The 27,132-nt window shown below is 44.3% G+C and overlaps 1 protein-coding gene across 1 annotated transcript in view; it reads left to right on the forward strand.

Moving 5' to 3' along the window:
• Nucleotides 1–18,547, forward strand: part of RHOF (ras homolog family member F, filopodia associated) — a 97,951-nt gene extending 79,404 nt beyond the window's left edge. Inside the window, exons 4-5 of the mRNA XM_077461969.1 lie at nt 328–462; nt 17,926–18,547. Coding sequence (XP_077318095.1) covers nt 328–462; nt 17,926–18,093 — 303 coding nt within the window. The 3' untranslated portion in view covers nt 18,094–18,547. The remainder of the gene's footprint in view (nt 1–327; nt 463–17,925) is intronic.
• Nucleotides 18,548–27,132: the final 8,585 nt, after the last annotated feature.

The following is a 27,132-nucleotide window of genomic DNA, read 5'->3' on the forward strand; positions in this document are numbered from 1 at the left end:
CACTTAAAACAGATAACACATCTGGGTTAGAAGTTGTCTGTTTCTTCTCATCTGCCTGTTGCCCACTATTTGTGTCTGCATCCCTCCACAGTGAACCTCCACTTGAAATGAACTTGATTATTAGGGCACGTTTTGGTCCAGCAAACATGTCTGTTTTACAGAATGAGAAATTGCTAGCAACTGGTTCTGTTACTTGGATTTATCTGAGGTGGAAATTTTTTGGCCAGCGTGCCATCATTTTCCTTCATTTGAGTGTGTGTGTGTGTTCACGAGAAGCTGATGCCAGGGCTTACTGAATAACTGCTTTTATATTGTGCTCTTTTTCAGTGGTATCCTGAAGTGCATCACTTTTGCAGAGGAGTTCCTATAGTGTTGATTGGTTGTAAAACAGATCTGCGTATGGATAAAGAACGATTGCGCAAATTAAAATCCTCTCAGCAAGAACCAATCACATATTACCAGGTAACCCACCATTCCTTATTCTCTGCAAGTATGCTTGTTCCCCATTTCTGAACCCCATCCCATCTTGATAATGGAAAAGGTTTGTACTGATTGGAGGATACTAAGCTAGATTATCTTACTTTGCAGTCGGTTGCATAAAAGGATTGAGCAAGGTTTTTAATTGGCCTTTCAAAAAAATCTCCTACTCTTCTTGAGGTGGTCTTCTTTTTGTCCTTTTAAAAGGATGCTGTCTTAAAGTGTTATTAAACCTACAACAGTCAAATTGGTCTGTATACGCAGTAAAGCATGCTTATTATTATACTCACTGTGGAACCCAATGGGTTAATCTTCCACTGTGTAAAAGTGTTTTGTCCTGGCTTCTCTCATCCACCCCTTCTTCCACTGACTCCTAATAATTTCCTGATAACAGAGTCTAGGGAGTCAGGTTGCACATGCTCAGTTTGGGGTGTGTTGCTAGAGGAGGATAAATGCATGTGATCAGCTATATTCTATCACCAGTATACAATACAGCAGTATATATTTCAATTATTGTACCAAATGACTGTCAAAGATTTTAGTCTCTTTACTTGGCAATTGGGCTGCCTAGAACTCATAGACCTGAAGGATTGTACGTGTCAGGCTAACATTGCAAGGAAGTGGCTTATTGCTGTCAGCCTGAAAAACCAGTGCTGTTTAGGCTGGGTTCACTATGGTACGACACATGCTCCAACATTGGGTGCACATGTCGCATGATGTGTATAAATCAATGGTTGTCTATAAGCCGTCTTAACTGGTCCCAAAACAAGTTGGCCCAACTTTGAAAAAGGTTCCTGCGCTACTTTGGCCTGACTTTGATCCTACTTCAGTCCATTGAACATTATTGAAGTCAGATCATCATCTTAACTGTTCTGGCATTGGCATGCGACTTGTGCTGTGATGATCTTGAAGGGGAACCCCATGCAATAAAAAGGCATAGAGTTCCCCCGCCAAGACCATACCAGACCCTTAGGTCTGGCATGGATTTTAAGAGGAACCCCCCCCCCCCCCACGCCAAAAAAAAAAAAATGCATGGGGTCCCCCCCAAAATCCATACCAGCTCTTATCCGGGCATGTAGCCCAGCAGGTCAGAAAAGGGGATGGGGAAGATTGAGCGCCCCCTCACCCGGTGATGTCATCCAGAATCTCCAGTGGACTTAGCATTACAGTGGGAGTGAGCATCAGGAGAAGATCGGAGAAGAACAGAGGGAAAAGACAGTGGCGAGAGGGGAACAGTCAGCGTAAGAAGACCTCAGCAGATGGAGAAGAATTGGAGGAATATGTCAGTGGAAGGAGGAGAACCGGATGATGACATCACTGGAAGGACACAAAATCAGAAGGAGAAGAGATGCCGGAGCTGCTTTAATTACTTTTGTCAAAAACCTGTGTACCGTTTTTGTTTGACACTTTTTTTGGATGAATTTGTAGGGGTACATTGTACCCCATACGTGTTGACATATGGCGGGGAGGGTGGGATCTGGGGGCCCCCTTGTTAAAGGGGGCTCACAGATTCTGATATGCCCCCCTCCCCCCGAAGACTGACAACCACCGGCCAGGGTTGTCTGGAAGAGGTCCTTGTCTCCATCAACATGGGGACAAGGTGCTTTGGGGTGGGGGCAGGCAGGGCCCCCTGCCCCAAAGCACCCAATCCCCCATATTGTAAGCATGGGGCCTGGTATGGTCCGGGGGGGTCCCCACCCCCTTTCCTGATCTGCTATGCTGCGTGCTTGGTTAAGGATCTAGTATGGATTTTGGGGGGACCCCACACTGTTTTTTGGTGTGGGGGGGGTTCCCCTTTGAAATCCCTACCAGAACTAAGGGTCTGGTATGGTCTTGGAGGAGAAATTGTATTCCTTTTTTGCCTACCAGATATAAAGGGCCTGGTGTTTTTGGGATCAAAGTCTGATCCCGTTCATTGAAGTTAGATGGAAGTCGGACCTCAAGTCACAGGGCAAAGTTGGATTCACAGTTGTATGACTGTTGTGAAGTACCAGTATGAACCCAGCCTTATGAGAGGATCTCTTGGTAAGAAACCTTGCAAAAGATTCACATAAAAATGATTTGCTTAAGAAAAATTAACAAAATGAGCCCATGAAGCCAAGCACATTGAAAAGTAGATTTTGGGTTTTCATACCCATTTGAATGTTGTGCTGAACCAGTGGCAGGTTCACTGCATAATTTAGCCCCTTTTTCACTTTTTTATTTTATAAAGTACACACAATAAAATGCACATAGAATACATGAAGATGCATTTAAAACCCCAAAATATGCTTCAGCAGAGTGCAGAGGTTACATTATGGGTCATCATCAAACCCTTGTTTTCTCAGAGATCCGGTCGCCTGAATTATGCACATTTCCAAAATAACAGCAGAGGGGTTAAAGCAAACCTGTGCATTGACAATACCGGAAAAAGCAACAGATTTCCTCTATGGTCTCTCTCGCTCTGTATGCAGTACATGCTCCATTCAGGTCCTGAGACAAAGAAAATGCCTGGTTCTTTGGGTATCGAGCAGCATGTGACCTATACTTTTTGCCCAGAGCTGTCACGGGGGGGGGGGGGGGGGGGGGGGGAGATGGTTCTCAGCCCCTGTTGTAAACTTCAACTGAAAAGACTCCCAGCTTGCGCTGGAGTTCCAGCCGCTGAACAAAGTGCCAGGGTGCAAAGAAAAGTTAAATATATGCTGCTAGGAAGAGGGGCATTAAAGTGTACCTGCCTACATGTGCATGTTTGCTGTGTTATATATAGCGTAGCCAAAAATTATTTTCTTGTATTTGCATAGTAAAAATAAGTTACCTTATTCTAATGAAGTGTGCTCCATTACTGACTGCATCGTTTCTCTCCTCCTCCAATATCTTTTTGCAACAGTATGTTGGTCACAGTGGGTCGCTTGTTCAGCAAGTCCTCAATTAAGAAAAGCCTGGCAGAGAATGGAAGGCATTCTGTGATTGGAGGAGAGGAGATGGTGAAGTTTATCTACACCCCCTTCATTCACAAAAGGTCTTGCATTTTGAGAAAATAATGACTCCCTGTATGTAATATTTGTACTTTGGAACTACAGCTGGGCATTTGGTGCAAATGGGAGATTGAGCTGAATAAAAAAAAAAAAGATGTTCACAAGCAGCAGCAACCAGAGATGGGGCACATTTAGAGTTACTTTTTTTTTTTTAACTCTGCAACTGTACAAAAATACTTTTTCCTCATAGTTCAGCTTGAACACTTGTCTTTTGAAATTCAGAGAGTGAGAGATACATTCTGAAATCCCGTGAAGTATAAAAACGCCAATCAATATGGTTAAATGTTCAAAATGTTGTATTTTTAGCATCTATACCTGAGTCTGACTTTAATGTCCGCCCCCTGCACAGCAGCACCCATGGGGCAGAAAGTGTCAACACTTTGAAGAAGCTATTTTTTTTGTTTTTGCCTTGCACAGTGCAGTATGCTTTAGAGGAGAGAACTGAATTCCTTTTGGGGGCATATCACAAATGTATATTTTAATTGTGCATTTTACTTTTACTAAAGTTCAAATTTAAAGTCTCTGTATCTGTATCTGTACCTGGACTTGGATGCTGACCTTTCCCAGAAAACCAAGACTCCAGCCATGTTTTATATTTCATAAAATATCCCTAGGTGTGCCATGCTCATTTTTCTTTATAGGGATAGCTGAAGGTGACCACACATTACAGTCTGATTGTCTTTGCACATTTTCCACTATACTTTATTTTAGTCAGCATGTAGTCCAAGGGCCTACCTAAATAACCCATTCCATTCATACGTAACCCATAGACATTAGTTAGTGGGGACTGTCATAGTTGCATAGTTAGTCTGGTTGAAAAAAAGACACAGGTCCATCTAGTTTAACCAATAACCTAGTTCATTTAGTATCTGTAGGCAGGGCTGCTAATAAGGCAGTACAGCTGGCCCCCCTGTACTGTGCCCAGTCCCCATCAGTTCAAGTGGGGGCCCCCGGGCACCTGTGGAACAGGAAGTCTGGCTGTACTGTCTTATTGCAAACATCGATTCTCTTCTGTCTTCCCCTGCAGCACTGCCAGCTCCTTCTCTTCTTTCCCACCTCCGGCTGCACTGCAGGGGGATTGGTTCTAGCAAATGCGCTCCTTCTATCTGCTGTCTGGGCCCCCCTTTGTGCCCCTTTTCCCCACATCACTGCCAGCGTCCCTCCTCTCCCACCAGCAGCTTCTGCAGGCATCGGGGATGTTTCAAGATAGAGAGTGAGGGGAGGGATATGCCATTTACTGGCCCTGTTCTTTCCTGAATGAACACAGTGAGCGATCATTACCAATAACTCATGTCCCTTCATCTGTGAAGAATAGTGTTTACTATGCTTCAGTTTGTAAATGAGCAGGAAGCCTCGGAGCGCTTCCTATGCAGTGATCTGTGCAGCCAAAAAGGGCTGATAAATCTATGTCCTTAGTCACTTTTGTGCAGGGGAAGGGGGCCCTATCAGGCTGTATGGGGCCACTTGATTTCTAACAGCAGCCTTGTCTGTAGGCGGTGCATAACAAGCTCATGGTAAATCTAAACCCAAGTACAACCATGTATTATATTGCAGTTCACTGTTTGTTAGGTTTGGTGGCTGAAATATTTATTTATTTTACAGCCTTGTTTATCATTTACTTTGATCTGGTGATCCTGCCAGTAACACTTCTTGTCCTTGGATGACATTGTTTACTCGCTGTGCTGTATCAATGAAGAAGTGACCAAGTCGCCCACCTCTCTCTTCATAACTTGGACTACAGGACAGCTCTCCCCTAAGGAACAGGGCTGCTTTGACATTCAGTGATGTATTACTGTTTTGCTGCAGAAAGTTAGGAGATAACTGGATTTCTGGGAGAATCTCAGGCATGGTTTTCAGAATCTGTAACAGACTGAAAGGGGATAGAAATTCATTGTTTGGGTTTACATGTGTTTTTAACGTTTGTGTTTTAAGCATTTTGTGGGCCCTTTTGGTACTTTGCACTCGCATCTATTTTAATACCTTTTAATCCTGACTCTTATAAAGCACTCATGGATTATGGGAGTTGTAAGCAAATAAAAGCATTCTTCTAAACAAAGGGAGATATGTTTTATTGTGTTTTTTGCTTTACCGGATTGCTAGATACATGATTCACTGCCGGTTTATTTGCAAGTTAAACTGAATTTAAAGACTTGTCTCCTGCTTGTACTTTTTGGTTTGTATGCATACTTGTGGCTTTTAAAAAGATAGTATCTGCATGGTATAAAACATAGCACCTTACACATTGCAGATTGGCCATTTTATATGGGTCTCTTGTAGATGTTTTGAGTGCTTGTCTCACAGGTAACACTTATAGATGGATCGTTAAAGAGAACTTTTAATTGCAAAGCTGCTTCTACTTTGTATAATTGTCTTGTAAAATGTAAAGAATATAATTGAAAAGTTACATGGAAAGGAAGTATACATTAAGAGAAGCAGAAGTGTTAAAAAAAAAAGTGTGAGGCAATTTGAAGTCTCGGAAGATAGATGGTAGTTGAGTAAGCAATGACATAGCTGACAGTCACAGCATGGCTTTGTTTTTCCTTTGACAGTAACCTTAACCACTTCAGGGATCGAGCCTCTTTCTGAGATTTGGTGTTTACAAAGTTGAACATTCTTTTTTTTGCTCAAATTACTTGTAACCCCCAAAAATTATATATATATTTTTTCTAACACCCTAGAGACAAAAAAAAAGAATGAGAATAAAATGGCAGTCGTTGCAATACTTTGGATCACCGTTTTTGCGCAGCGGTCTTACAAGCGCATATTTTTTGGAAAAACTAGACTTTTTTTTGCATTAAAAAATAAAACCGTAACGTTAGCCCAATTTTTTTTTAAAGCGTGAAAGATAATGTTACGCTGAGTAAATTGATACCCAACATGTTGCGCTTCAAAATTGTGCCCGCTCGTGGAATGACGACAAACGTTTACCCTTAAAAATCTCCATAGGTGAAGTTTAAAAATTCTACAGGTTGCATGTTTTGAGTTACAGAGGAGGTCTAGGGCTAGCATTATTGCTCTCACTCTAACGATTGTGGTGATACCTCACATGTGTGGTTTGAACACCGTTTTCATATGCTTGCGCTACTCACGTATGCGTTCGCTTCTGCACACGAGCTCGGTGGGATGGAGCACGTTAAAGTTTTTTTTATTTTTATACTGTCCTTTAAAAAAAATAAAAATAAATAAATAAAAAGAACTTGTAAACATCCCTTGTAATAGAAAAAAAGCATGACGGGACCTTTTTAAATATGAGATCTGGGGTCAAAAAGACCTCAGATCTCATATTTACACTAAAATGCAATAAACAAAAAAATACATTTTAATTTTGAAAAACAAAAAAAGTCCCTTTTAACAGCTATGGGCAGAAGTGAAGTTTTGACGTTGCTTCTGCCCTGCAATGGTTTGGAGACAGTGGGGGCTACCTTCTCCTCACATGTCTCCTTCATACCTAACAGGGAGAAGGATCCGATCGCCTCCGCCAATACTGATGGCTGCGGTAAGCAGCGGAGGACACCAGAGAGCGGCAGGAGGGGGATCGATCGCCCATCACAGATAAGTGATCTTGCAGTGAATCCACCACTGAGACCACTTTTGTCTGAAACCAGACCGCTCACTGAAGAAGAGGATACCGGGGTTATGGCAGCTAACTACTGCCATAAAAACGATATCCCTCTGCAAAGTGCCGACGTATATCGTGAGCTGGTCTGGAAGTGGTTAATACTTAACAATCCTAATCATTTTGGCAAGAGCCTGTAAGGGCTGTTCTTTGGGAACAAAACTGTTTTTAATATACAGCCAGCAAAAACCCAGAGGCTGCAGCAACTTCCTCTCAACTAGAGAACACAGAATCCCCATGCTACAGCAAAGTCAAACGCCTACTACTATAAAGTGCTAAAAAAAATTAAACGTAAACTTTTTAATCATAGTATAGTATAAAGTCAGTTAAACTCCTGGGATATTGAACTGGTCAGTTAAGTAGCAGAGGGGGTTGTCAATCAGTTTCAGCTTCTTTGGTGTTAATGAAATTAACAGGTGCACTAGATGGGCAACAATGACAGGACCTCCAAAACAGAAGTGGTTTTACAAGTGGAGGCCACTGACCTTCTTTTCTTCTTTTTTTTTATTTATTTATTTTTCTTTTTTCCTTTTTTTTTTTTTTTTTTTCTCTAGTTTTGCATTTGACTAGGGTCAGTGTAACTACTGGTAGCATGAGGCGATACCTGGACCCTATAGAGGTTGCACAGGCAATCCAACTTTTCTAGGATGGCGCATCAATACGTGCCATTGACAGAAGGTTTGCGGTCTCCCAGCACAGTCTCAAGAGCATGGAAGAGATTCCGGGAGACAGGCAGTTACTCTAGGAGAGATGGACAGGGCCATAGAAGGTCCTTAACCCATCAGAAGGACTGGTATCTGCTCCTTTGTGCAAGGAGGAACAGGACGGGCACTGCCAGAGCCCTACAAAATCACCTCCAGCAGGCCACTGGTATGAATGTCTCTAACCAATCAGAAAATTCATGAGGGTAGCCTGAGGGCCAGACATCCTCTAGTGGGCCCTGTGCTCACTGCCTAGCACCGTGGAGCTTAATTGGCCTTTGCCATTAAACCCAAAAATTGACAGGTCCACCACTGGCAAGAGCGGGTTCACCCTGAGTCCATATGACAGACGTGTAAGGGTCTGGAAAAGCCGTGGAGAACATTATGCTGCCTGTAACATCGTTTAGCATGACCAGTTTGGTGGTGGGTCAGTGGGTCGGCATATCCATGGAAGGACACACAGACCTCTACAGGCTAGACAATGGCACCCTGACTGCCATTAGGTATCGGGATGAAATCCTTAGACCCATTGTCAGTCCCAACACTGATGCAGTGGGTCCTGGGTTCTTCCTGGTGCACGACAATGCCTGGCCTCAAGTGGCGAGAGTATGCAGCCAGTTCCTGGAGGACGAAGGAATTGATACCATGAATGGCCCCCAAGCTCCCCTGACCTAAATCCAATAGAACACCTCTGGGACATTTATGTTTTGGTCCATCGGACGCCACCAGGTTGCCCCTTCGTCTGTTCAGGAGCTCAGTGATGCCCTGATCCAGATCTTGGAGGAAATACCCCAGGACACCATCCAATGTCTCAGGAGCATGCCCCAACGTCGTCAGGCATGCATACAATAGTTTGTATGGCCCCCACATGCTTGTATGCATGCCTGACGACGTTGGGACTCAGTTAGTTAGTAACGAAAGGATGCCACATTGTTTGATGGAAATGAAAAGCATCAACCTTCAGAGGGCTGAACTTAAAGACCCATCCCTGAAAATCAAAGTGAAAAAATGATGCAGCAGGCTTGTCCATTTTTGCTGAAATTTAATTGCAGCAACCTAAAATGGTACCATTTTAGGTTGCTGCAATTAAATTTCAGCAAACAATGTGGCATCCTTTCGTTACTAACGTATTACCCAGTCCATATCCGTATAGATATCCTGCATCATTTTTCCCCTTGGAGATCTGATGTGTTTTCAGAGTGTTCCTTTAATTTTTTTGAGCAGTGTCAAAAAACCTATACTACACTATCTGTAATCTAATTAGGCCTGATCTGTATACTCTATCCAAATTTTAGATTAGTTCAGTTAAAGCGGAGTTCCACCCATTTTCGAACTTTCTTTTTTTTCTAATTAGAAGTACCTTTTTTCTCTGGTATTTCTCCTTTATTTCCACCCGTCCCCACCTAGGCGATCACGTCAGTAGGTGATTTGCAAGGGTTGATGGGATAGTGATATAATTTATCCAAGGAGTTCTTGTGAATAGCCTACTGGTGAATCTAGCTTTATTTGCAGAGAGGAAATGAAGGTAATAGAAGTCGGATCTCCCATTCATGTCCTTTCCTCTGACTGACAGGTTGCTATAGCAATGGGGCAGAACTTCTGCTGACTCAGACATTGCTATGGCAATCTGTCAGGAAGGACGGCCTTGATTGTGAGGTGCATGCTGGGTAGCCAGCTGCACATAAATACAGGAAATTAACACAGGAGGGCTTAATATAAGGATAGTTGAGGCTGTACAGTTTGATGTGATTTATAGTAAGTGCAAAAAGTGATTTATAGTAATTACAATTAAAGGTGTTGTAAACCCTTGCAGTTTTTTACCTCATTCTATGCATTGAGGTGAAAAACCTCTTGTAGTGCACCAGCCCTTCAGAGCCTCCCTTTTACTGACCTGAGCCCGATTGTTCCTGCGTCGGGGAAGAGCACACTCGCTCCAGCCGCTGTCTCGGGTACTGATTGGATAGATTGATAGCAGCGCAGCCATTGACTCCCGCTGCTGTCAATCAAATACAGTGATGTGAGAGTCGGGGGTAGGACACGGGAGAGTGCCTGAAGGAGAGTGATTCTCCGGGGCGCTCGAGAAGAGGAGGAGCCAGGAGTGCCACTGAGGGACCACAGAAAAGCAGAATCGAGGCTACTTCATGGATAACCAACTGCACAGAGGAGGCAAGCATGACATGTTTGTTTATAAAAAAAAAAAAAAAAATGTTTACATAACCTTTAAGACGGGGGTAGGCAACCTGGAGCCCTCTAGCTGCTGTGGAACTACATTTCCAATGAGGCATTGCAATGCTGGCAGTTATTACTCCCAGAGTGAGACTTGTAGTTCTGCAACAGCTGGAGGGCCCCAGGTTGCAGCTGATGGAGTAGGATGCACAGAGTTCTAGCTCCACCGAACATCCGACCGTATCTCCTGACAGTGATCCTCAGACCGACCCAAGGGCTCATTTGTGACTGAGTGAACTCCCTGTATCCTATGCCACTTTCCAGTGCACATATACCAGATAAAATCATGGTAAAACTGGATAAAGACTCACAGCGGCGGACCATGTGGGACAAGATGGCGCCTGCTCCATGCGCTCTGCTAAAGAAGCTGCCATGAAGTTGTTTGAAAAGCCATTGCGTAAGGACACTCTCCCTGAGGCCGCTTTTCTTATCCAGGAACAGGCAGAGCTAGATGGTGTGGAGGATCTGGAGTCTGCCTGGACTAAATATCCTGCAGTTGTAACCGCTTCGGACACGGTAAGTATGCAGGCTCCTATCCCTGCAGCCATGTCTGCCTCTCATGCAGAGACTGCCCCTGAACCTACACTTGGTGATATCATGGCTGCTATCACTTCCTGCAATACTGCGATTACAGCATTGACGTCCGAGATTAAGGGGGTTAAGCTGGAGGTTAAATTGGTCAGGCATGACATGCAGAAGCTGAGTGATCGTACAGCAGCCCTGGAGGGGAGGATGAAGTGGCGCCATTGCAAAGAGATCTACACCATGTGCAATCTCACACTGCAGGCAATTCCGCTCGCATAGAAGATATGGAAAACAGAGCCAGATGTAATAAAGGGAGAGCAGTGGGCATTCTAGAGAAAGCAGAAGGGAAAAAAACGGTTGCCTTCATAGAGGTTGCCTATCCCTGCTTTAAGGAACACAGAACTCGCATTTAAGTGTTTAGTAGATGCAGCTTTGGCTGGATAGCTTCAGGTCTTTTTCATATTTGCATATCTGGAGACAAATCTTTCCTCGCTACTCTTTGTAGAAGTGTTGCAGCTCTTTCAGATTGCATCGGGATGGCAAGGGAACTGCTGTTTTCAAATACAGACAGAAACCCTTTATTGAATGGAGATCTAGACTTTGACTTTGCCATTCCAGGACATGGACACTGATGTTTTTATGCTTTCCTGTGTCAGTTTGGTTTTATGCTTTGGGACATTGCCTTGCTAAAAGACAACTCTCCTCTCTAGTCTCCAGTTTCTTGCAAACTGCATCAAGTTTTTAACCAGGTTTCCTGCTTTTCTACCTTAACAAACCATCCAAGGCTTACTGTATAGAAGCATCCCCATAAAGCAATGCAGACACCATCATGCTTCACATTAGGTTTGATATATTTATGATTATGTGTATTGCTTTGGCTTATGTTTTGTAGTCTGGTGAGACCAAAACTGAGCTTTGTATTCATCAGACCAAACTCCATGTTTTGACATTTTTCCAATTGATTTCAGAGCCCCCCGTATTCAGACCCTGCTGTACTTTTTTTTTATTTTTTTATTTTTTCCCCCGTTCAGCCAATAGCGCTCATGAACAAACTGATTCCTACAGGTTGATGGAGGAATTCCCCTTGCTGGTCTTCGCTGTCAGAATACATTGATCAGCAGCTGTAGCCCATTAGATCAGCCACCGAGCAAGAGTTTTCAAGCTTGTCTGTTCCACAGAATTTGATTCAAGGAACAGACTAGGACTGCCACCCATGGATCGTAATTTGGCCTTTCCCTGCCGAGTCACAGCTGTGACATACTCTCTGTGCTTCAAGGGATATTGAGTGACCTGAAAAATGTATTGTATGTTTCACAAAGCTGCTTGATGTGTTTATTTATTTGTCTCTTTTGGTGGGCAATGCCACAACACTGATTCACCAGAAGCTGGATTTTCCAGGTACAGCACGTGTATTTATGCTGTACTATAATCACTTGAGCACACACAGGCCATCTCCATTTAACTAGTTATGTGACTTTGGAAAAGAACTGGCTGCCCCAGGGATTCATGGTTTTCATATTAAAGTGATCTTAAACCCTCATTTTTATTTTACACAATTTCTGGAGGTGAGTTGATCACTTAAAGTGTTATTAAACCCCAAAACATTTGTTATATTGCAGCTTACCATTTCTTAAAAATTTAAGAATGTGGTGGCTGCATCAGGTTTTGTTTTTTAAGGCTTTCTTTCTTCTATTTTCATCTGGTGATCCAGCCTGTAATTCTGTTTTCAAAAGAACAAGCTCTCCAGCAAAATTAGGTGGTTAGAGATTAGACACAGCATTTACCACTAGCAGATATGCTTACAGTGATCAGTTTTTCTTTATGTAAAACCTTATATCCCAAAAGAAAAAAAGCTGTTTGCTGTAACTGCGTATAAAGTATTAGCTGGAGTTTGGCTTCAATTGTTAGCGTATAAATCTAATATAAATCTATAAATCTGCTAATACATCAGCCACTCTCCTCCTCCCAGACTGCCAATACTGATGTCCAAAGGCGCCCCTGTGCTTTATCCAGAATGGGTGCACTCTAACACAGAAGGTGTTAAGGGTCAGATCACCAGGTGAAAACAGAAGGGGGAAAAAAGCCTAAAAGAAAACTAATGGAACCATCACATCTAATTAGGGTTGCACTGATATCACTTTTTTAAGACCAAGTACAAGTACCGATACTTTTTTTCAAGTATTTTTTAAATATTTATTACGATTTTTTTTTTTTTTTTGTGAGATAGCAGGGGTCTTTGAAAAAGGGAAAGGGACTACGGACACACATTCCCCAGTCCCTTTCTCTGCAGCCTCAGCTGGATACAGAGGCTCCTCTCCATTCATAAACGGAGACATTGTTCATTCATAACTGAGCATCGTAATCTCAGTTTAGAGTCAGTGATCACTGACTCTGTTCATTCAGAAAAAGAAGGATTTGGTAAATGACAGATTTTCCAGCTCCTTCCTCCACTCTCCATCCTGACAGATCCAAGACGGGGGACCGAGGAGGACCCAGGGAGCAGAGAGGGAGGAGGACACTGCTAAGAGGGAGGAGTAAATGGGGAGTCGGGGAGCAGAGAGGGAGGAGGACACTGCTAAGAGGGAGGAGTAAATGGGGAGTCGGGGAGCAAAGGAGAAGGACCCAGGGAGCCAGAGAGAGGGACGAAGACCTGGAGGACGACACAGTCGGGGGGTTATCAGTGTGTAGCGGTAGGGGAGTTAAAAGCACTGATCTCCCTGTATAACTTCTAATAAAGCACCTGACAGCAGCTAGAGGGAGAGGAGGAGAAGCGGCTGTCAGAAAAGCTATACAGGGAGATTGGTGCTTTTAACTGTCCCCACCGATCACGGTGAGGCTGCCTGACCCCCTGCTGAGCTTGAGACCGCCTGGTCTGAAAAAACAGGTATCGGATTAGGCATCGGAGCATTTTCACGAGTACCGATACTCGTGCAAATTCTTGGTATTGGCACAGATACTAGTATCGGTGCATCCCTACATCTAATGATTGATAAGCTGCTATATATTACAATTTATGCTTTTGAGTTTACTGTCACTAGGGATGAGCTTCGTGTTCGAGTCGAACGTACGTTCGACTCGAACATTGGCTGTTCGTGCGTTCGGCGAATTCCGAACGTTTTGGCCGTTCGCGTCAAAATTCGAGCGACGCGCGCGCGGACCACAATGCACTGCGTTGGCGCAGTGCATTGCTGCCCGATGATTGGCCAAGCATGCACTGTGACCCCGCATGCTTGGCCAATCGCAGCTCCGGCAGCGAGGAGAGCCATGATTGGCCACAGGCATCCTGCCTGTGGCCAATCATAGCTCAGGCTGTGTAGTGCACGCCCCACACTATATAAGGCCGCCTTTAAGGCGGCCTCCTGTAGTGTGTTACTTTGCATCTGAAGCAGTGGGTGTTCTGTGTACCTTCAACACAGTACACACCAATAGTTTTTGGCTGATTTCCTATCTTGCTGCTGTGTAGTGGTTGTTGTCTGTGCCCTGACTGCAGTATACACCACTATATTCACCTCACCTATATAGCTAGTGATCTAGCTTTAACCACTTAACAACTGCCCATTGCCGATTAACGGCTTCAGGGCGGTTGTTTAACTCAGAGAGGCCGTTAATTAACGGCCTCCCAGAATTCCGCTCTCGCGTGCCCCGAGGTGTGCGCACTCGAGAGCATCCGTGACCGCCGGGTCCATAGGACCCGGCGCATCACGGTAAACTGCCGCTCATAGCGGCCGTTTACCACGTGATTGCTCCGTCAAATGACGGAGTGATCACTTGGAAACAAACCGGCGTCATGTTATGACGCCTGTTCCTCCCTCCCCTTTCTGTACCGATCGGTACAGCGGAGGGGAAAGAGATCGGTGTCAGCAGCGATGTGGGCTGCATCTGCAGTGCCCACATCGCTGCTCACCGAATTTAACCCCTCAATTCCCTGCCAATACTCTGCAATACCAGTGCATACTCTGCAGTACCCCGCCATTACTCTGCAGTACCCCGCCATTACTCTGCAGTACCCCGCCATTACTCTGCAGTACCCCGCCATTACTCTGCAGTACCCCGCCATTACTCTGCAGTACCCCGCCATTACTCTGCAGTACCCCGCCATTACTCTGCAGTGCAGTACCCGCCATTACTCTGCAGTACCCCCAATACTCTGCAGTACCCTGCTATTACTCTGTAGTACCCCGCCAATACCCCGCCAATACTCTGTAATACCCTGCCATAAATTGCCATACCCAGCCATACTCAGAGATACCCAGAAATACCCAGCCATAGACGCCCCCCACCCCTCACCGCCCTCCGGTGCTTCTACCAACTCGCCAGTACGATCAAAGCCAGAATCTTATTTTTATTTTTTATTTCAGGCTTCCCAGCCTAGAGGTGAGATGTGGGGTCATATTGACCCCCCAGATTTCACTGTAAAGAGGACCTGTCACCCCATATTCCTATTACAAGGGATGTTTACATTTCTTGTAATAGGAATAAAAGTGATCAAAAATATATTTTTGGGAAAAAAAATGTCAAACTAAAATAAATAAAGTAAAATGAACAATAAAAAAATAAAATAAAAATTAAAGCGCCCATGTCCCCATGTGCTCGCATGTGCCACACATGTGAGGTATCGCCGAGAATGTTAGAGCGAGAGCAATAATTCTAGTCCTAGACCTCCTCTGCAACTCAAAACATGTAACCAGTAAAAAAATATTTAAAGCGTCGCCTATGGGGATTTTTTAAGTAGCGACGTTTGGCGCCATTCCACGGGCATGTGCAATTTTGAAGAGTGACATGTTTGATATCTATTTACTCAGCATAACTTCATCTTTCACTTTATGCAAACATTGGGCTAACAAGTGGTTAATAATAGAGCTTGCAGTCAGTAGTGTTAGGAGATAGTGCGTGCTGTCTGCGTGCTCTGTACCCAGTACATACCGCTATAATATAGGGCAGGCCCCTACTTTCAAACATCCAACTTACAAACATCTCCTACTTGCAAACGCAAGGAGACAGCAGCAAGTGAGATGAAAAAAGATGGACGACAAAAAAAATTATACAGGGGTGATAACCCTTCCCTATGTTTTCCAAAAAGCTTAAAGATAGTTTTTTTGACTGGAGCTACACTTTAAAAATGTACCGGTTGAAAATGACAAACAGATTCAACTTAACACAACAAACCTACACAGTCCCTGTCTTGTTTGCACCGCCTGTATACTGCTGTTCTGAGTATATAGGGCCTGGGGGCCACACGCATTTCCTTTTTTTTAATATGGGTACGGGGTTCCCCTTAATATGCGTACAAGACCCAAATAGGCTGGTAATGGGCAGGGAGGGCTACCCATGCCATGTTTCTCAATGATTTTCAACCATATTGCAGGAACCAGATATAACATTAAAACCGCAAGCAGTTTTAAATGATGTCATTTCCGTTTAATGTCATTTTGTGCAGGGACTGTTCTAAACACGGGAAACACGTGGCACTTCACAGGCATACTACAGACACCCCGCAGGCACCATATTTAAAGGAATATTTCACTTTTTTTTTTCACTTTAATCGTCATTAAAATCAGTGCTCCCGCCAAAACGGTAGTTTTTAAAACTTTTTTTTTGCAGTGACCCATGTCCCCTGAGGCAGGAGGCAGGTCGCCAAACCCTTTTTAGGACACTATCTTGCATATTAGCCGTTAAAATTGGCACTTTCCAATTCGAACGTTCGAGTCCCATAGACTTCAATGGGGTTCTAACGTTCGTACCGAACGCGGGGGTCGTTCGCAAGTTCTGGTGCGAACCGAACCGGGGGGTGTTCGGCTCATCCCTAACTGTCACTATAGGTTTACAGCTTCAATATTCTTTAATCTTTGGCTATGTTCCAGTTTAAGCTGATGCCATGGTCACTACCTGAGGTCTCCTGTTTCAGGGTGGCTCCTTTCTCTTGCAGCATTCTATGGAGTCATCCTTGCATGCAGAGACGAGCGTTGTTTCCCTACACCAGGGGTAGGCAACCTGGGGCCCTCCAGCTGTTTGTGGAACTACATTTCCAATGAGCCATTGCATGGCTGGCAGTTACAATTACTCCCAGAGGCATGATGGGGCTTGTAGTTCTGCAACAGCTGGAGGGCCCTAGGTTGCTTACTCATGCCCTACACCAGGGGTGCCCAACAAGTGGCCTGGGGTGCCACATGTGGCTCGCGGAGCCCTCTGATGTGGCCCGCGACCTTCTGCTCTGGGATGGTGGTTTGGCAAGCCCAAATTGCAGGTTGCCTACCCGTCATGCCAGAGCATTAGTGTTTTCAATGAAGCCAGTGGTAAAGAAAGCAAACAGCTGCGGAGCAGAGCCGCATAAGCCAATACTTCCTTATAGCACTGGCTCCTGTCATAGGTGGAGTGATACTAAATGCACTGTGCCTGGGACAGCAAGTTTATTACTAAAATCAGTATATATATGGACATAGCTGTTCTGCAGTGGTTACTGGGCTGCTTTCAAACTGATCCACAGGTGTAGTACCGTGCACCTGCGGCTTACCTGCACTGAGCCATAGACTTCTGGTTTTACCTGTGGGTTTGGTGCACTTTCAGAAAGTGTACCACACCTGCAGAAAATAATAGAATTCTATGGCAAAGTACAGCTAACCTGCAGGAAAGCCACAGGTGAGTGGGTAGACCGCAGACCATCAGTGTAAAAGTAGCCTTGGGCTTCTTTAACATGATCTGTCTGACCCAATCGTAAGTTCCATTCACCTCTATGGAGCAGCAGATGTAAACAGACTTGTGTCCATTTACACCTACCTATTTCCAAGCTGATTGGCTAAAAAAAAAAGAAGTGGTTCTGTCCCCTTCCATTTGATCAGATGAGAGGGCCCATAGAGTAGAGTGGGGCTGTGTCTGTGTCCACTTTGCATACGCAGAGTGGACGCGGACCTGTCATCTGCTCATTGTGGCCCACGACTGGTTACTAAGTCATTTAAGTGGCCCTCACTCTTCAAAAGGTTGGGCACCCCTGCCCTACACTATATGCATCAATTAAAACACACAGCCCCATATTGTAAAATGGCAAGGTGCTTCCCCTGCTCTACACTTTTCTGTAAAGGACTGGAAGTTCAGGGAAGCTGCACTGAGAGCACAGGAACCAGCATCGCTGAAAGATGTAAACTGCAAGTTCTGGGTAATCCCATGTTTTTTTTTTTTTTTCTTTTTCATTTAAAGCTAGAATGCACGAACATCAGAGGGGGCCACAACATTTGACCAATACAATAGATGGTAGTCGCATAACATTAGGGTAATTTCAGTAGGGAACAATGTTGCTTTTGATCCAGTTTATCCACAGTTTATTGATGTTCAGTCATAAGTTTGTCTATAATAACATGCTCCTTCTTTAAAGGGTGAAGCTACTTGCAAAAACATTCAAGCTGAGGAATACCTGGAATGTTCGGCCAAATTTCAGGAGAATGTAGATAATGTGTTCAGAGAAGCCACGCTCATTGCACTAAATGGCATGAAAAAAGAACAGAAGATGAAAAAGAAGAAAAGGAGTTGCCTGCTTCTCTGAGACTAGAACTGCACTGTCCTCCTCCTTACCATCTCCTGACTTCCCCGGGACTGTCATTATAAAAGTACATGGACTCCTTTTATTGTAAATACATTTTGTTTTAATTATATGGGTATTTTATAATGCAAGCCCAGTCTGCTGGTGACTCATCCTGAAACATTTTAACTTGAGGACTATAAGTAAAGTTTTTCTGAGTATGTTCAGGCAGTGGTTTCCTATGAAGGGAGGTGGATGTTGTCTCTGCATCTGTTCTTCTTGCATACTGTGTCGTCTAGAAACCACATTACTACCGAGGCTGAGGATCTCTGGCTGGCTGGAGTTACCCTAACGCCTTTCATGTCCATGACTGCAGGACGGGCAGAGTAAAGTGCTAGCAGCTATGGCATTTTTTTTTTGTTGTAAATATAAGATGAAAAATTACCATACCAGAAATAAAGATCATGCCTGAACCCCACTTTATTTTTGCTAGATATTAATGAATACAAGCGGAGTTGGAACACTCAAGACACTTGGGTTGTCTTGTTATATGTGCACAGATTTTTTTCTAGAAACAAAATTAGCTCATCTTTGTATTTTGTATTTTCAAACATAACAGGTGAGTGTTGGGATCTTTCTTCAGGTACTAGAAGGTTTTACAAAACATAACACATTTATTGTCAATATTTTGGTGCCGATTAGTCCCCAGGTCTCCAGCATCTGTGGTGGTAAGTTCTCTGCTAAGGGGCAGCACTCTTCCCTTGACGTATTTTTTTTGTTTAATGGTACATGAAACTGGAGGAGTTGGAACATCTCATGACAATATGCAAAACTCCTAGGAGGTGAAACTATGATAAGGAAATCTCATCGGAGCTCCCAAGAGACCTAAGAAGTCTAGGATAGCCTGGCCCACCCGACAAATCTTATGCTGGCCATACATGGATTAGCAGGAAACAGCTGAATTTTGATCCATGTATGGCTGTTCCCATTTAAGAGGAGTTGATCTAGTGATCAACTCCTTGCAAACGGGACTGTTGTTTTTGCTTTATCAGCGCTTGTAGCCTATTGGCTGTAGTGTCATCTACTGTATTATGGCAGGAGACGAGTTCGACTACCATTAATACAGCAGCATGATTCCCCCATCAACCCAGAATGTGTGGATGGGGAAAATCCGTTTTTGGCTTTATAAATGCTCTAGTATTAGTAAGGGTAGGGTGGAACTGCATAGGCTGGCTTTTAGCAATAAGGCTGGTACACACTGGCCAAATATCAGCCAGTTCAACAGAAACCGTCCGACATTTGGCCAGTGTGTACAGCAGCCTGTCCGAAATAACTGACCTAATGTTCGGCTTCAGTTTAACTGGCATGCTGGAAAACCAGCATCAGATCCGTGCTGACTGTTGTGTTCTGGCGGGGGGTCCTTCATTCTGTCAGAATACAATAGCTCAGCTGGGAGATTGCTGTACTAACATCACAAAGTTAATACAGTGAGCTTTTTGAGTGTGTTTTTTTTTTTTTTTGTGTGTGTGTGTTTTATTATCCGGCCTGCTGGGTTGAGCGATAAAAACTGCCTGTGTGTATCAGGTGTAACCAATTTATTCAGAAAAGGTTAGTAGCAAGCAGTCTTTATATCGCTTTATAACAAACTGAAGTCTGATTTGTTGCTATTTATTTTTATCTTCAGTGCTCATCGTGCATATCTACAACAGCTCACTGTCTTCCTCCTTGACAAGCTTGCCCCCCTCACTACACACAGAATCAGGCCCTGACCACTACAACCCTGGCAAACAGACGACATCAGAAGTCTCAGAAAATGTAGCGTGCTCTTGAGTGTCTGTGGCATAAAACTAAGTTCCAGGAAGACTTGAACCAATATAAATTTGCCCTCCTAAGATACTATTCCTGCCTCCACACCGCCAAACGACCTATTTTTATCACACTCATTAACGCCACCTCATCCAGTTCCGGTCAACACTTCTTGACCTTTAACACGCTATTCTGTCCTCCGCTGCCTCCATCCTCTAATTCACTCACTGCCCAGGAGATCGCCAATCACTTAAATAAGATTGATAAAATTCGTGAGATCTCCATTGCACAGAAAACTCCCCCACTCAACACCCCATGTTCACAGATCCAATCATTACTTCCCTAATTCAACCATGCTAATATTAACAAGGTTGCTTTTATCTAATCACCTGCCGCCTGGATCCTGCTCCCTCACAAATGCTATGCTCACGCTCTGACTCAATTCTACACTCTCTAACTCACATTTTTCAACCTCTCCCTCTCTTGTGGCATCTTCCCAAACTCTTTAAAACATGCGCTAGTCCCCCCCATACTCAAAAAGTTCTCCAATCTTAACCTACTTCCCATCTCCTTACTCGCCTTCTCCTCCATACTTCTTTAAAGACTGATCTACAACTGACTCAGCGACCATCTGACCAAGAACCAACTTCTTGAACCCCTTCAGTCCGCATTTTGCCCTCAACACTCCACAGAAACTGCTCACCTTAAACTCACAAATTACCTACTAATGGCTAAAACCAACAGACACTATTCTGTACCCTGTTTCCCCTAAAATAAGACCTAGCGTGATTGTCGGTGTTGGCTGCAATATAAGCCCTACCACCCAAATAAGCCCATACTCTGTTTCCTCAAAAATAAGCCCTACCCTGAAAAGAAGACCTACAAGGACTTTAACTAGGGCTTATTTGGGGGGTAGGGCTTTTATTGCAGCTATCACCGACAATCACGCTAGGTCTTATTTTAGGGGAAACAGGGTACTACTTCTTCTCCTGGACCTCTCTGCTGCCTTTGACACAGTGGACCACCCCCACCTCCTCAAAAAAATTCCATTCCTTTTAGTCTCCTTGACTGTACTCTTGGCTCTTCGCTCTCCTACCTATCCCACCACTCCTTCAGTGTCACAACTCTGCTTCCTGCTCTCCTCTTCCTTTCTCCGTTGGGGTCCCCCAAGGTTCTGTTCTTGGACATCTCCTTTTCTCAATCTACACCACCTCCCTGGGTCAGTTGATTGCCTCCCATGGCTTTCAATATCCTCTCTACGCTGATTGCACCCAAATCTATCTCTCCACCCCCCCCCCCAGCTCTCTCCATCTCTCTCCTCACGCATCACCAACTTACTAGCAGACAAATCGGCCTGGATGTTGCATCACTTTCTTAAACTCAACCTAGCTCATGATATTTCCTGCCACTTGCCCTGATTTCTCTGGCAATATCAACTGCTCAACCATCAACTTGTCCCCCCACGTGAAATTCCTAGGTGTAATCCTGGACTCCGAACTAACCTCTCTGCCCCACATCCAATCGCTATCCAAAATTTGCCACCGCAACATCTCCAAGATTTGCCCCTTCCTAAGCAATGTCACCACAAAGCTTCTAATCCACTGCCTGTTCATCTCTCACCTCGACTACTGCAACTACCTCACTGGCTTACCTCTAAAAAGGCTTTCCCCACTTCAGTTCATTATGAACACTGCTGCCAGGCTCATCAACCTTACAAACCACTCAGCTTCTGCTATACCCCTCTGCCAATCCCTCCATTGGCTGCCACTCAATACACAAATTAAATTCAAAATGCTAACCATAATTTACAAAGCCATTCACAACCTGGCCCCCAGCTACATCACTAACCTAGTCTCAAAATACCAATCTAATCGTTCTCTTCACTCCTCCCATGACCTGCTTTCTAACACTCGTCACCTCATCACATGCTCTCCTCCAGGACTTCTCCGGAGCCTCTCCCATCCTCTGGAATACTCTACCCCAATCTGCCCGACTTTCTCCTACTTTGTCCACTTTCAGACGATCCATGAAAACTCATCTCCCCACAGAAGCTTATCTGGCCCCCACCTAACAACTTTAAATTTATTTTCTCCATCAGCACACCCCCCGCTGTTATTACCTCCTGTCTCTCTTGACCTTCCCTCTTAGATTGTAAGCTCTAAGGAGCAGGGCCCTCTGATTCCTACTGTATTAAAGTGTATTTTATTTGTACTGTCTACCCTCAAATTGTAAAGCGCTATGTAAACTGTTGGCGCTATATAAATCCTGTATTATAACAATATCTGGAGCTTTCTTGATTCGTTTCACACATTTGATACCTAATGAGCGATGTTATTGTCCAGGTGTGGCTGCTATACGTATGTCTTGTGGGAAACAATTGTGATCCAGCCCAGAAAACGGACTATTCTCCAAAAAAAAAAAAAAAAATGCCTAGGCGCAGTGGTGGCGAACTTTGGCAACCCAGATGTTTTGCATGAGCATCATGGCAAATGTAGAAAGGTAACAGCACTCTCTGCAGGAACAACTCAATCCATACACCAGGTCCACTCACAGGTGCCGAGGGTCAATGTGACTCAACGCACTCCAATGCAGCTCCCTGAGCTACGACTAAGGCTATTGCCGAAACGCTTCAGCTTTGTTGTTTTGCTGTCACTCTGATGTGCCAGTGAACGACACTTCAAGGATTACAGTGTTGCCGGCTCTTCTTACTACCATCATGGGAAATGTAGTTCCAAAACATCTGGGGTGCCAAGGTTCTCCATTACTGGCCTAGGGGGATAGCTGCAGGCACCCAAAAAAGTTATGTTTATAACCCAATCTTGCCATGATTGACCAGATTAGGCTAATATAATCTGATATTTTTAGGAACTGTTGGTTTCATTACTGAAGGAATGTCTTGCCTTCCTGCTTAAAATGTGCACGTTCTGGCATAGTTATTTATTTTTTTAACCTTAGCTCCCGCGTATACCCACCTTTCCCCAATCCAGCACTCTCAATACACTTAATGGAGGAGTGTGGTACACACATGTGCAGGCCAAGACAGTAAGATTTTAATGGTTATTTTGTTGCCACAATGTGGAAAAACGCTGTGTTTACAATGCACATTCTCTATGAATGAGCTGCCTAAATTCAATGCACCGAAACGTGTGATCCAAATGGGGCCCCAAGTATAAGGTTCCCACCTCGTTCCTTTAAAACAAGAAGCATGAATTACACCAGCTCTGTGGCAGATAACAAATTTACCACATTATCCACAATTTAGTAGCTACTAAACATGTCTGTGGGCAATCTATATTAAAGCAAAACTAATCTTTACAGAAACAGCTGCTTGGGTGTAAGGCTAATCCCCTGGCATAAGTATTTTTCTCCAGGTCTACAGAAATAGCTGAAGAGCAGCATGACAGCCACGCAATTGGCTATAGCATCGTATGTCCTCAGAAATTTAAAAAAAAAATCCTCATTTTAGGGCTATAGGCTGACGCACCAAAACTATATTTTTAAGCCTCTGTGGACAATTGTGCTACTAAGCCAGCAGTTCTGGATGAACTGATTTTAATAATTGAAAGAAAGAAAATGCAACAAACAAATGAATTTCCGGTTTTTCTTGCATTTCAACTAACTGGAAGTCCGATTTTTCTAGACTGGGGTAAGCAACCTTTTGAGCACAGTGTTCTAAAAAATGTTTTCAAAGAAATTAAGCGTACTGATTTTATAACAAAAAAAATTTAAACTTCACACTCTCAATCATGAAAAGCATTTTTTATAAAGTAAATGCTGTAAACTATTTTAGTAGTGAGAAATTAACATCCTGTACTCGCGACTCTCACATCTCAGATCAGCCCCAATTCCTGCAACTCCACACTTCAGATGAGCCCCAATTCATACACCTTCACCACTGTACCCCCTGCTCATCTGCCCCACCACTGTAACCTCCTGCACATCTGCCCCACCAATACAGCTCATTTTACACCTGCCTCTTCTACCCCCTGCTCATCTGCTCCAACACTTAACCCCCTGCTCATCTGGCCCAACACTGAACCCCCCTTCTTATCTGGCCCATCACTGTACCTACCTGCCCTTCTGTCCCACTGCTGAACACCCTTCTCATCTCTTCCACCACTGTACCTCCCTGCACATCTGCCACACCGCTGTACCCTCCTGCTCTTCTGTCCCACCTCTGAACCCCTCCTGCTCATTTTCCCTACCACTGTACCCTCCTGCTCATCTGCTCCCTCGCTGTACCCTCCTGCTCTACCGCTGTACCCTCCTGCTCATCTGCTCCCCCGCTGTACCCTCCTGCTCTTCTGCTCTACCGCTGTACCCTCCTGCTCATCTGCGGCACCGCTGTGCTCTCTTCTCATCTATGATATGCAGAGTGGTGAAAGGAAGCAGAGATGACACATCTACCTGTCCTGGCACACTCGTCCTGCTGATCCACATCTCTCATCCAGCCCACTTGGTTGTAAGTAATGTCGCATACAAGCATATGGAAAGGATGTGCAATGATGAGCTCAGGTTAGGGGCATTTTCTGAAAGCAGTGGGCATGTGTGCAGGATCATAAGTTGGGCCCCCGCAGCTGAGAAAAAGTGGGGCACTCTGCACAACAGGAAAAGTTGAGTGTAATTTTAATTGCGCTGAATACTGTTTGTGGTGGGTTCACTAGTAACTGACGGAAAGGTTCAGGAATAATTTCAAAGTTCCCAGAAGCTTAACAGTAATTCCACAAACTGTCACCTGATTGTGGTTTTTCTCAATCACGGTGAAATCCCTTCTTTCTGAGATTGGTAGTGGCAACCATGCAAGTCATCTTCCTCTAGATGGTGGATGGGCCTAGCAGGACTATGATTGGCTTTAGCAGTGGCCAAAACTGTCCTCCTCCCTCCTGGAAACAGGGACCCCCCCACCCCCAGCAGAATTGCACCCAATCTCTTCCCCATCCCAAAAGCTGACCGCAAAGTTGGAGAACCAAAAAATGTTTCCCATCTTTTACAATGTGTGGGAGCACAGTGCCTTCCCCTCAGTGCAGATGCGGTGTGGGGGATTCTGAAATTGGAATGCATTAGTGTCTCACTGACACTTCCCTGCGTTGCTCTGCTGATGGGGAGGGAGTCGAGTGCTGGCAAAAGAGGCTTCACGTGCCGCTTGCAGCACCAATGCAAACACCAGTATATGTGGTACTTGGAAATCCATGAATGCCAGGTATTGACATGGAGGTACTTCAGTTGGATTTGCACGGGGGGGACAGGGAGATGTTATTTTATTTACATTTCTTTTTTAAGCTGTCCTTTTTATTGGATCAACTTTATTGCTATCACACAGGATGAACAACATTCATTGTAATAGCATGGGCAGTGACAGGTACTCTTTACTGAGATCTGGGATCTCTTCTCTTCCCCTCAAAAGCATCTGATTAAACCGAGGTTGGTTTTATGAGATGCTTTACAAGCCCAGTAGGCCCCATCCACTGCAAAGAACAAAAAGAAGCACACCGCTCTAGCAATAATCAGGTGCAGGATGGATCACAGGTCCAGACCTTGGCTCACCACCGTGGAAGACGAACAAGACAAGGAATTGGTCGCACACTGGAACTCCAAATTATCTTGAGGTCATCTTTATTGTCAAAAGGGTCAGACAGATACAGGCAATGGTAGACGTTTCACAAGCGATAGCTTGCTTGTTCACATTCACCCGTCATGTTGGCTGCAGACAACTATAGGGGGAGGAGACCAGACCGGTGACCAGAGAGAGAGAGCAGCAGGCGGGCAACAGCCACAGAGGTAACGTTTCACAATAGATTGCTGCACAGATCTGGAAGAAATACACAAAGCACACCAATGTTCAAGTAAAGTTGCACACAGCTCATGTATTTAGATGTTATTAGTTTATCCTAGATTTCAGCTTTAAACCAAAGTCCTCATATTGATAGCAGGTGAGTCGTTTTACTAATAATTTTAGAAGGAGATTATTAAAAAAAAATTCATTATATACAACATGAGCACTTTATGTCTATACTTGTCTTTTAAAATGAAAGTGATTGTAAGTGCTCAATTTTATTATCAAACCTGGTATACTTAGCTGCTCTGTGAAATGGTTTTGCACAGAGCAGCCCCGATCCTCCTCTTCTCAGGTCCCCGTTGGTGCTCCTGGCTCCTCCCCATTCCCATGTGCCTCCATAGAAAGCTGTTTGCTCTGGGAGCACTTGTGTGGGCTTGCTCCCGAGCCCTGCTCTGTTGTCTTGCTTCTTCCTCACTGGTTGTGACGACAGCAGCAGAAGCCAACAGCTCCTGCTGCTGTTCCTGAGCCAGTAAAGAGGGAGAGAGCCACTGTTCTTGTGCACATTACTGAATCGAGTTCAGGAAAGTATGGTGGGGGGGTGCATACAGAAGCTTTTTACCGTCATACATTCTTTGCATTAAAGTAAAAAAACCTGCTTTTAGAACCACTTTCGGATCGCCCACCACACATATACTGCAGGAGGGCTGCGCGAACCGACATACCTGTACGTCAGTCTGTGCACTAGATATAGCGGGCGTGCACCTGGCGCTGGAGGCATGTGGGAGCTCGACTGCAGGTCCAGCGGACTGGATATCGGCCAGCTATCAACGATAGTGGTAACGAGAGGCAGAACGGGGATCTGCCTATGTAAATAAGGCGGATCCCCGTTCTGACAGGGGAGGAGAGAGAAAGATCAGCTGTTCCTAGTGACCTTGACAGTTAGTAAACACCTCCCTAGGAAACACTTAACCCTTTGATCACCCACTGGTGTTAACCCCCTTCCCCGCCAGTGCCATTTATGCAGTGATCAGTGCATTTTTATAGCACTGATCGCTGTATTGGTGTCACTGGTCACCAAAAAGTGTCACTTAGGGTCAGATTTGTCCGCCACAGTCCCGCTAAAAATCGCTGATCCCTGCCGTTACTAGTAAAACAATTTTAAAAAAAAGTCCCTAAATCTTTGCCCCATTTTGTAGACGCTATAACTTTTGCACAAACCAATCAATATATTGTGATTTTCTTTTAAATTTTTTTAGATATGTATTACAGCAGAAAGTAAAAATAGTTTTTAGTTTTTTTCAAAATTGTCTTTTTTTGTTAATGGCGCAAAAGTTAAAAAACCGCAGAGGTGATCAAATACCACCAAAAGAAATCTCTATTTGTGGGGAAAAAAGGACATCAATTTTGTTTGGGTACAACGTCGCACAACCATGCAATTGTCAGTTAAAGCAGTGCAGTATCGCAAAAAATGGCCTGTCATT

Source organism: Lithobates pipiens, unplaced genomic scaffold (assembly GCF_037356315.1).
Source record: "Lithobates pipiens isolate NorthernLeopardFrog02 unplaced genomic scaffold, aLitPip1_a1.2 Scaffold_3, whole genome shotgun sequence".
NCBI classification, from domain to species: Eukaryota; Metazoa; Chordata; class Amphibia; order Anura; family Ranidae; genus Lithobates; species Lithobates pipiens.